We start from the raw sequence: 11,649 nt of genomic DNA on the forward strand, positions 1-11,649 counted from the left end.
AACCTGTCTAAATCGCTTAGGATATTGAAATAAAAAGTGTCGTTTTTCAGGCCATGCAATCTATTGTCCAGTTGGTCCTGTGGGCTGACTGTTGTGAAGTAAAATACAAAGGTGCTGGGATTGCAGGTCGGAGGCAGGTCAAGGGTTGGAAGGTCTTTGAGGAGACGCTCAGGTGGGGTGGCCTGTGGAGCGCCTGATGCATTGGTCCTTACAGTGAACCGATCTGGTTGACCCATTTGAAGTGGTCTCAGATAAAAACAACCCACAAACTCATTCGTATTACCAAGAGGGGCAACAGCTGTGGGCTACACAACCACACAATTACCTGCTTTCACCTTCCAGTGTGGCCTGGCCCTCAGACAGGGATGCAGAACAGGTGAAACGTGAGGAAACTGCAGAGAGCAGAGAGATAGGAGGAGGAGGGACGCTTACCTGGCAGCTAGTCAACTCTGTTGCTGGTTGAATGATTTTCCGGTCTATCGTTAATACTTTCCTTAACCGGGTCCGAAGAAGAATGGATAAGAACAGAGAAAAGTCAGACAGACAGAGTCTCTTAGCTTAGACAGTCAGCAGTTAAATGACCCGGTCACTTAGCCAGCCGAGAGGAAAGCCGGGGCTCTCGTCCTCCCTTGAGAGTCTGGCTCCCTCTGGCCTTCGAGATGAGGGGGTTTTGGGCCTGGAGCAAGAATCCCATTCCTGGAGTTCACGTGGGATGAGCTGCCACTGTCCACTGCACCCAGGTCGCTGGACACTCTGCCTTCTAGTTCTGCATGTTTTGGCATCAGATAGAACTTCAGAGAAGAGGGTTGAGTCTGGGGTCGGACTAGGAGTATTTGAATCAACCACACAAGGCTTAGGTGTGAAGCAATAAGAATAAGCTGCTTCATTTTCACCTCGATGCAGGTGGGCTGAGTTCTCAAACTAGAAGCCAGTGCTTCATGCTGCTAGTGGGGGGTGTTATATGCAGAGATTGTTGGTGGGCTCAGCCGACCACATGGAGAAGTCTTGGCTGGGCAGTATTCTGCTGGTGCCTTTTTCTTATTCCTTAATTTTTTACTCCTGGTACCACTCCCACAATTTACAGGGCATTATACTTGATGTAATGAAAAGAAAAAGCTACAACAGAGAAAAGACCTTAGGAATGTGTGTCTATTGACTCTACATTGCATTAATCAATGTTGCTGTTGTTATGTGCTGCCTATGATTCATAGCGACCCTGTGCACAATAGCTCTGAGCCCTGAGCCAGTCTCACCATCTCTGACGCACACCTACCTCTAATTACCCCAGTAAGTGTGCCAACCTATCTCATCTGGGGTCTTCCTCTCCTACACTGGCCCTCGACTTTTCCAAGCACGATGTCCTTCTCCAAGGATTGGTCCCTCCTGGCCACATGCCCAAAGTATGTGAGACAGAATCTCCAAATCCTTGGCTCCAAGCAGCTGTTTGGTTTCACCCTCTACAAGACACAGTGTTTGTTCTCTTGGCGGTGCCTGGTGTGTTCGATACTCATCTCCAGGACAGCAATGCGGTCATCACCAGCTGCCCCGTGGCTGTGACAGTCCTGAACAAGGAGCATTTCCTGTTTGAGCTGCAGTCACTTTTCTGACTACGGATCATTGTTCCTTCTGTGGCAGGTTTTGGCGGTTCCTCTAACGCGTTTGAGATGACTGTCTCATAGTCACCTGCAGCTTTCCTGACAACTCATTGCTCTCCTCCTAAGAACTGCAGCCCTTTCTGTTGACTTTTTAGAACCTCCTGCTCCCCTATCCACCACTTCCTCCACCAGATCACAATAACCACCATAAGGACTGCCAAAGCTGCTTCCACCAAACCTGCCCCCTTCTGTGGGCCTATCATTTGACTGCTGTCATCCACTATAACTTCCAAAGTCATTATCGTTCCCTCCACCACCATAGTTACCACTGCCAAAGTTTCCTCTTTCACTGGAACCATCATTCCTCCACCACGGCCACCGTAGCCTCCCCCTTGGTTTCCATATCCTGGTCCACATCACCATCACCCCCCACCCCCACTACCATAAACAGGGCCACCGCCGGAATTGCCACCGAAACCTCCAAATCCATTATAACCACGTCACCTCCTTCGTTACCACCTCTGCTGCCACCACCTCCTCCACCACAGCCTCTTCTTCCACCAGTATCCATCACCTCCCAGCTTCCCTCTACGACCCAAAACGTTTCCAGATCCACCTCCCCAACCTCTCTGTGACCCTGCAGACTAGCTCTTGCTTAGAGAGGGCTTTTTCACTTCACAATTGTGCCCATTAATAGTGTGGTATTTCTGAACAATTTTATCAACTGTCACTATCGTCAAAAGTTACAAAAGCAAATCCTCTCTTTCCACACTGTCTTCCTTAACTTCTATGCTTTCTATTTTGCCGTACTCTTCAAGGCAGTCTCTCAAATTATACTCTTCTGTATCTTCTTTAATGCCACAAACACAATTTTAGATGGCCCCCAGACTTTACAGAATTGTCTAGAAGCAGCTCTCTGGTTCCACTCCACGCCCATCAACCTGGTGTGGGTGGACACACATTGCTGCATCCACCTCTTCAACACAAGAATAAGTCACAAGACCAAAGCCCCTGGAATGTTTTGTCTGGGGGTCTCTCATCACCACACAATCTGTGAGTGTGCCCCGTGTCTTAAAATGTTCTCTTAAACTGTCATCTGTCGTTTTGAAGCCCAGACACCAAGAAGCAGCGTCTGTAACTGTTCCGGTTCCCGTGGACCATGGTCCGTTCTGAGAGCGGACTCGGCTCTTCCAGCTCGGGCTCAGTATTGCGGGCGAAGTCTTAGGCCAGGTCGTTTTCTGTGGTGTTCCTGGAATATGCTAGTTTTTTTGCTAGTTCAGCTTTCCACTAGTAGTTAAGCAGGCTGTAACTAAGAGAAGGGCTTCATCTGAGAAGGAGACATTCTAGCGACAATGAGTCCATTTTATTTTATCTAACAAAGTCTCAGTCTTTTCAATTACTTGTTATACATCTGAAAGTTGGACAATGACTAAGAATAACAGAAGAATTGATGACTTTGAGTTGTAGTGTTGGAGAATAGTGAATATCCAATAGACTACCAAGAGCACGAACAAATAAATAATGGACAAGTGGGGCCAGAGTGCTCATGGGAGGCGAGAATGTTGAGGCTTTTCTCCTATGTTTTGGGCATGTTGTTAGGGATGCCAGTCCTTGGAGAAGGACATCACGCTAGAAAAAGTGGAGTGTTAGTGAAAGAAAGAAAGATGCCCACTGAAGTGGATTGACTTAGCAACTGTAATGTCATTGTTGATTGCCTCTGTGTGGAGCATGACTCAGCGACTTCATGAAGAAAAGACCAGAAGCCCCTCTACAAATATCGACATTTATCAAAGCTCATAGAGTTTCTGGAGGTGTGTTGTTTAGGAAGTAGATGCCATCCTGCTTCCAAGTGGCTGTAAGAGTGGTCTCAAATCCATGAGAGGTGAGGGGGGTGGCTCAGGACAGGGCAAAGCTCAGATGCCTTGTCCGCGAGGTCACTATGAGTGATGGCACCCAGCGACAGAAATTACTCTTTTGAGGTGCTGCTGTCAATTTGACCCCTTAGAGGCGGTTCTTAAAAGAACTGAATGTTCAAGACAACCATTCTTTATTAGTTAGCCTAAACTATTGTGTGGTTTTAAGACTTTGGGGGAGATTTTTCATTTAAGGTTTAAAGGTGATCTTGAGGCAATGACTTCAGGAGTTAACCCACTCTCTATCACTCAGAAAGTCCAGTGTTGATGAAAATGTGAACTTCTGTTCTGCATTGTCTCCCTTTTGGTCACTAAAATTATTTTATGCCTCTTGAGGGAGTCCTGGTACCCTATTGGTAAGAAGCTGTGCTGCAATCCCAACGGCCCACAGTTCAAATCTACCAGCTGTTCTACGGGAGAAAAATCGGCAGTCTCCTACTGGGCGATTTACTGCCTCTGCTTCCATAAACCCCTGGAAGTTCAGCTGTGAGTCAGTCTCCACGTGGCAGCACAAAATAACAAGACAAACAGAATTTAGAAATAGTTGTAATGTTCTTCCCTGGTCTCATAACTTACTCTGTCCTCAGAACAGTCACCCAGATGATACCAACCAGCTTGTGTCCTGAGCAAAGCTCAGAAGGGAGGAAGGGGCAGGAAAGGAGAAGCGGAAGCAGAAGACAGGGAAGGGACCATGCCACCAAGGAGATTGGCGCTAACGGCACAAAACAGAAGGCGTATAACTGTGGAGTGGGAATTTTGTTTCCTCCATAAACTCTCAAAACATAATAAAACGTTCAGAACAAAACCCAATCAAATCAGCTGTAGCATCAGTGGAAGAAAAGGGAGAATTTGGTGACTCAGGTGAGACTGTGGGCTCCCAGCTCCCCAGCTGTTCTCACTGTGTATGTGAGGAGTCAGAGGGACTCAGGGGCCGGTCTCATGGAGGCCCTGTGTTTCTTCTTTATCAAGAAATGAGTCAGAGAAGGAAACAGAAAATTGCTGCAGGCAGCAAAAGGGTTGTGGTTTCCAGAGACCCAGCATTGCCTGTCTGTGCAGACCCGCCTCTGGGCCCGTTTCTCCCTTGGAGCAAACACCCTGGGAAAGGATGGGAACCTCTCACTCCAGGCCCTTCATGGAGGAAGACCACTGGATGGCAGGACAAAGCCGCTCCCCTGGCAGGAGCTCCGGACCGGAGGTGCAGCGATGTGTGTGGAGATGGACCCAGAGATGAACAGGACCTGTCCAGCTGCAAAAACGGGCTGGGAGAGATGGGGAGCCAATGAGCCCCTGTGTTCCTGGGGGACAGGAAGACATGCTCCAGAGAGTTACGGCGTGGAAAAACGCACAGCCCCCCATGACCCAGGTCCATGCTCATGAGGGTCATGGGGTGGGGAGGGTCACACAGTGGACAGGGTCCTTGTCTCGTGTGATCAAGGTTCACCCTCAGGAGGGACGCAGGATCGGAGAGTCATTGTCTCTGATATAGGTCCAGCCTTGGGGGGACACAGGATAGACAAGGTCCACAGCTCTCTGGGACCCAGGTCCGTCCTCAGGAGGGTCACAGGGTGGAGAGGGCCCGCAGCTCCCTATCCCCTTGGTAAAATGGATTGGTCCGCCTTGTGCTGAGGCCCTCTCTATGCCACTTTCCCAGTGGCCTGGGACCCCTCTGTGTGGCCGTGGTCTGAATGCCCACCTGCAGAAACACTGTGGACACATCGTGCGTGACTGAGTCAAGACTGCTGAGAACACTGAGTCAGACACAAGGGCAGGGGCGGTGTGGGGGCCCCTCGGTCACATGTCGGCCTCAGGAGTCCCACAGGTGGGCAGAGCGGCCCACGGGCTTCCCAGTTGTCCTTTACATGACCAGGTATCCCATCTTTCTCCTGCAGAGTAGCTGGTGGGTTTGAAACACTGATCTACCGGTTAGCTGCTGAGTTCTTTAGCCACTACCTCACCAGGGCTGCTCTAAGATACTTAGATCAGGAAAATGCTCTCAAACTTTAAATTCATCACCATCCAGCGGGCACTGATCCGTAACAGTCTCCAGCAGGCACAGGAGGAGATTGACCATCTCTCAAGTAGTTGCTGGTGAATTCTAACCCTGAGAAGGTGAGGCCCGAAGGTTCCCACAGCCCCCTCCAGAACCCCTGGAAAATTCTATGACAGAAAATGGCACTGCATTCCCTGGGTCGGGGAGCAAAGGGAATTACTGGTCAGTGGGGAGACCCTGGGGGTGGCCTCGTCTGGAAGTGGACGTCAGAGGCGGTGTCTTAGCTGTCAGATGGCGCTGTAGCAAGGACACCATGGGTGGATGGCTTTTACCAAAGGACTTTATTCTCTCACACTTGAGGGAGGCTGAATCGAGATCCAGGGTACCGGCCCCCGGAAGGACCCCCTCTCTGTGGGTGATGGAGGAAGGCCTTCGTTTCCTTCAGCATCTGCAGGCCTGGCTTTTCCTGGGGCCCTCCAGGTGCCCAGTCTTCTCTGTGCCAGGGAGCCCATCACACGGGGCCGGGGCCAGACAGATGCCTCCCACTCCTGGCGATTTTCTCCCAGTGCTGACATCCCCCTCCCCTTTCCTCTCCTGTCATCAATGCTGAGATAAAAGGTGTTTCTAGAGAATTCCATCACATCCTATTAGGGCCTCGAGGGGAGGGGATTCCACCTGCAATCCCTCTACAACTCCAGTTGGTCGTGACAGCTTCCACACTGATCATTACACACTTGCAGTTCGGTGGCACCATTTGACTTGCAGTGACACCACGCTGTGGACGCTAGAAAAGGAGCAGAAGAGGCTCATGGGGATCCTGCCACCACGTGGGCTGGTAGCATTGCACAGCGCTCTGCTGAAAGGCCGGGTGGCATTGCACACTGCTCTGCTGAGCGGGTGGGTGGCATCATTGCACACCGCTCTGCCCAGAGGCCAGGCCTGGAGCAGGGTTTCAGGACGAGGCTGCACAGAGGAACCTGGGCAGTGGGCCCTGGGAGGCTGTGTCCACCAGAGAGGTTTTACTCAGACCTCGCCCATGTGCTCAGGTTTTCCCAAGACACTACCGTGGAGTCATTCTAACGAGCAGAGAGACTCCCCACGAAGGTTTCCACACCAGGAACCCTTCTGGAAGCCTCCTGGCCTCCTTATGGGGAGTGACTGGTGGTGTCCACCTGCCCACCTCGGTTAGCACTTCTGTGCTGACGCTGCTCTCAGATGACAGAAAACCAAAGGTAACGCCACCCAGACTCACTGTGTGCCATAGGCCCGGGTGGCGGGGAGGCTGCGGAGCGGACCGGGCTGCCCGCGGGGTCTGCAGGCTGCCCGCACAGCAGAGGGGGCATAGCTTGTCAGCACCGTGGTGGGTAGCTGACCAAAACAGGGCTCTAAACCACCGGCTGCTCCCCGGTCTTCTCCTCCCAGGAAGACATCCAGCCTGGAGGCCTGCAGAGTGGGCGAGAGCCGGAGCCGCCAGAGGACAGCAGGTTGGCTTTGGTTGGGGACCCCTTTGGGTTTGCCACCTCTTTCCCCACAGACCCAGGGGAGGGTTCCACCACCTGTCTTTCAGTTAGCAGCCTGCTAACCAGTGTGCCACCAGGGCTCCGCTGACTCAGCCCACTGGGAGGAACACCAGCCAGACTGGGCCTGTCTCCATCAGCACTCAGACAGGACGTCCCAAACACCTGGGGGGGGGGAGGCAGGCAGCCAGGGGGCCCATGCCCCGAGGGCAGCTTTGGTTCTGGGGGTGGGAAGACATACCAGGTGGGAAATCTCTCCCCAAACCTCTCCCTCTACCAACAGCTGCTGCTCCGTGCAGGGGTCTGGGCCCAGAGCCTCCACAGATCGGCCCCTCCTTGGGGACGCATTGATAGCTCTCTGCCAGCCCCAACCGCCCTGGGTTTGGATGAAGAGCGAGAGGAGGGTCAGGAGGGCACTCACATGGGGAGCTCTGACGGAGGACAGAATGGAAGAGGAGTGAAGAGCCACCAACTTCAGGGCTGTCCCGGGCCTCACGTGGCCGCCACACTCCTTTCTGCCGTGGGTGTCCGGGAGCTCCCCGTGTGTCCTTCCCCATGAGGACAGCCTGTAAATGACCATGACAGTCTGTTCCAGGCCCAGTGCTGGCCCGCTGGTGCTGTGTAAGCTTCACACAGAGCGGTCCTGGAGGTTCTGCTCTGAAAGCAAAGTCCACCAACCAGGGAAGGTGTGCACCTGGGACCCTGAGTGTGGAAGGTGGTCCTCACAAATGCTGGGGCTCTTCAGGGCCCACCAAGCCCTCCCGAGCTGAGAGAGCAGGGCTGTGAGCACACAGGTGGCTCTGCCGACAGAAGCCAGGAGATGAAGTCTAGGGGCAGGAGTGCCCGAGGAGGAGGCTCCCCACTCACCACTCTCTCCAGGTGTGTCCCCACAGCTGTGGGGCGCAGGGCAGCTGGCAGCTCCGGCTGTGACCATCCCTGGCGTCTCTCCAGCCAAGGAGTAGAAGAGTCTTGGCCAGTGCAGCTCCCGCCCCCACCCCCAGCCGCTGTGCCCTGGGATAGGTGACAAGACCAGACGCCAGGGTCCCAGACTCCAGGGTCCCAGGCTCCCCATCCTCAGGGCCTAGGGTGACCACTGTTCCCGGGCTCCCAGGCCAGGGTGCCTTCAGGAATCCGAGTCTCTGAGGTCCAGGTCCTGGGGCTCAGGCCCCCGGCGCCGGCCTCGCAGGGTGTTGAAGGCCCTTCTGTAGGACACGCGGAAGGTGGGGTTGGAGAAGCAGTAGACCACCGGGTTGAGCACGCTGTTGAGGTAGGTGAGGCCACCGGCCACGTCCGACGCGTGCTCCACGGCCCTGAGCACTGCACAGCTCTGCGACCCCCGGTAGACGTCCGCCAGAACCCTGACCAGGAAGCTGGGCAGGAAGCAGAGCGCGAACAGGACCACCACGGTGGTGACCAGGGCCCGGGCCCTGCGCAGCCTGGGCTGTCCCCCGGGCTCACGGAGCCGGGCCTGCAGCGTGTGGATGAGGCCTGCGTTGCAGAGCAGGATGAGGCCGAAGGGCAGGACGAACTGCAGGAGGAGGAGCGCCTCCGGCCACACGGCGCCCACGGACAGGTCCTCGCGGGGCTGGCCGCGGCACTCGGTGCTGTTGCTGGGCGCCCCCGGGAGCAGCAGGCCCTGGGGGGCGAGGCCGGCCACGAGCAGCCACACGCAGGCCGAGACCACCCGCGCCCCGCGCACCGAGAGCGCGTTGACCTTGAACCGAGGGTGCACCACGCGCAAGTAGCGATCCAAGGCCACGGCGGTCAGGAAGGCCACGCCCGCCCCGCGGGTGACCGACAGCAGGAAGAGCAGCGCGTGGCAGGATGCGTGGCCCCAGCTCCACTTCTTGTGCCTCAGGTAGAAGGCGATGCGGAAGGGCAGGCAGGCGCTCAGCAGCAGGTCGGCCAGGGCCAGGTTGAACAGGTAGACGGCGTAGGGCTTCCACACCTGGAGGCGCAGGCAGAAGGCCCACAGGGCCACGGCGTTGGACAGCAGGCCCAGGCCAAACTCCAGTATGAGCAGCATGGCCACCGAGCCCTCCACCCAAGCGCTCTGCAGAGAGCAGTTGGCGGGCGCCATCGCACCTTGGATCTGCCAGCAGACACCCCCGCAGAGCTGCACCCCTCACCGGGGCGGCCTGCAGCTCTGCTCTATCCTACGGCCGGAAAGGAAAGGTCTCCTCCTGGCCCCACACATCTCCGGCTGGTCAGATGCAAGCAGAAATGTGTTTGGGAATGAGGACTGGGGGAAGAAAAACCAAAACACCCTGGCAGTTTTATTTTCTCTTCCTTAGGCCCCAAAAGGGGAAGCTGGGTTTCACTTCATGTCATTCGTCCTGTGGAAGTAGAGGCCCCCAAGAAGCCTAGGCGCTGGAAAGGGAACTTGAAAAGCTTAATTATACAAAAGCTGCCAAAATACTGTAATTATAAAATTGGTGGTTGAAACAGGAGACTGCTCTTTGTTTGAACACTACCCATGAAGACTTTTCCTGCGCTTTGCATAAAGGGTGGTTATTAAGACCCTTCAGAACACAAGCTTGGAGGTCAGCAGAGGTTCCTGTGGGAAGAGAATTCGAGAAGCTTGGTCCTCCTAGTTGCCCTGTCCCCTCGGCCTTCGTTGTGTCAGCTCTCTGAGGGAGAAAGATGCGACCGTTGACATTTACGACAATCACAGTGTTAGAAGCCTGGTGGGCTGGTTCCGCTTGGACCAGCAGGGCTGCTGTGTGTGGGAGCCGGGTCAGTGGTGGGGGAATGAGCTTGGCTCCCCAGACGGGATCTTCCTAAGGAGCCTGGCCTCATTCACCGGCCTCGACTAGATTCTCTGCACTGGTCAGGAGCCACTCATTTGAAGCATCAGTGATTGGCTCAAATCCTCAGAATCGTCCAAAATGTGAGGTCCACTGAGGGAGTGTTCTCCTGTATCACGGCTGAATCTCCAGGACATCACTCCTGGCCCAGGGGACTGAGGAGTCACTTCATCTGTTTTCTTTTAAAATTTCCCCTGCTTATCATGATTCTGCTCAGGGTTCCGTGTAGTTGAAACTCTGTGTTGCCTGGATTCCTGTGTGGTCAGGACTCCTACATGAGTGAAACTCTGTGTGGTCTAGAATTCAGTATGGTCTCGGGCCTGTGTGGTCTTGAATTCTGCTTGATGGGGTCTGTGTGGTCTGGGATCCTGTGTGGTGTGGGATCCTGTGTGGTCTGGGATCCTGGGATCCTGTGTGGTGTGGGATCCTCTGTGGTCTGGGATCCTCTGTGGTCTGGGATCTATGTGATCGGAGCGTTTCATCGCCTGAGCTCTCTGTGGTCTGGATCTCTGCGCCGTCTGGAATTCTGCATAGCCTGAAAGTGTTTAAGGCACTGGACTTCAGTGGCCACTCTGCTTCTGTTTTCTCTGGGTTGTAGCCAGGAGATCCAAGAAAGAACTCAGGAACCACACAAGCTGGTGTCAGAACGGGCTTAAGCAAAATGTACTGAAGAAAGTGCGGAGGGACATGTGGGACAGACTGCGGGAGGGGGAGGTGGCTGTGCTGCTGCTGTTCAGGCAGGGAAGCCGGTGGAGTTTAGCTTTGCCTCCGCATGTCTGGTCCCTTTGAATTTTGCCACTGTTGTTAGCTGACCTGCAGGGTCAGCGTGTCAGCTCACCCTGCTTCTTCCAGTCACTGGAGTGGGCACGAAGGTGGTCCTTGCTGTCAGAAGTTGGCACCTAAACTTCCTCTGTTGCTTTGACAGCGGATCAACTGCTCATGTGTGTTATCTTCTTGTGACGGGGTTTGGGTGACAAGGCTTCTCCCAGCTCTGGGATCACAAACCCCCTTCTTCTCTTTGATGACCCTTTTCTCAGCCATCCCCCCCTAATCTCCCTGTTCCTTTCAATTCTGGCTTCCTTGGGCAGGAAAGTAGTGTTGACAAGGAATTAGCATTTCTGAACCCCAAGTTTCACCCCTCTAAAATGAGGGTCCTCAGACCTAGTGCAGGATTCTGTTGACACCTTAGACTTCTGAGGGGCCCACTTCAGCTGGAGACATTGCTCAGTGCATTTCCTCTCATGGCTGTGGACCTTGTCATGGTCGATCTCAGACCCTGCTCCTGCCTCTCCTGGCGTGGCCTGGAGACTTTGCACCGACCGCCATTCCTCGAGATCAACGCCCCAGCTGTCCGCAGTCTCGAGGGACCAACAGTAAACACAGCGCTTGCCTGTCGACGGCTGTTGTCAGTGAGGTGACGAAGGCACGGTTAGCATCTTCATAACGCGGAGGAAGAAATGAGAGGGCAGACAGCTCAGGTCACCAGGCTGTGTGGTGGGGGTCCTGCTCCTGGCCCACTGGCCCCGCACCCGATGGCAGTGCAGCTCAGGGAAGGGTTCCACTGCATCGCGAGCAAAGCCCACACCTTCAGACCCAGCAGTGCCACCTCCTTGTACAGACAGATCTCAGAGACGGTGTGGCTTCCATCCCAGACCACCGCAGTGAAGCAAGCACCCCAATACAGTGAGTCCCCAGAATATTTTTGTCCAGAACATGCTGTAGGCAACCAAATGTGCAGCAACTGGGAGAAAGTTTGACACGTTGTGACAAAGACCAAACTGTGATGCAAAGACCCGAAGCAAGTTTATGCTGTTGGAAAAAGGGGCT

The 11,649-nt window shown here is 54.4% G+C and overlaps 1 protein-coding gene and 1 pseudogene across 1 annotated transcript; both read right to left on the minus strand.

The window, feature by feature from the left end:
- Positions 1-1,953: 1,953 nt before the first annotated feature.
- Positions 1,954-7,949, minus strand: LOC102866683 (annotated as a pseudogene).
- A 189-nt stretch (positions 7,950-8,138) lies between these two features.
- On the minus strand, positions 8,139-9,095 carry GPR31 (G protein-coupled receptor 31). The gene has a single exon (XM_006882832.1). The coding sequence runs from the start codon at positions 9,093-9,095 to the stop codon at positions 8,139-8,141; it is 957 nt and encodes a 318-aa protein (XP_006882894.1).
- Positions 9,096-11,649: the final 2,554 nt, after the last annotated feature.

Source organism: Elephantulus edwardii, unplaced genomic scaffold, assembly GCF_000299155.1.
Source record: "Elephantulus edwardii isolate Elephantulus edwardi_28Jun2011 unplaced genomic scaffold, EleEdw1.0 scaffold00024, whole genome shotgun sequence".
Classification (NCBI taxonomy): domain Eukaryota; kingdom Metazoa; phylum Chordata; class Mammalia; order Macroscelidea; family Macroscelididae; genus Elephantulus; species Elephantulus edwardii.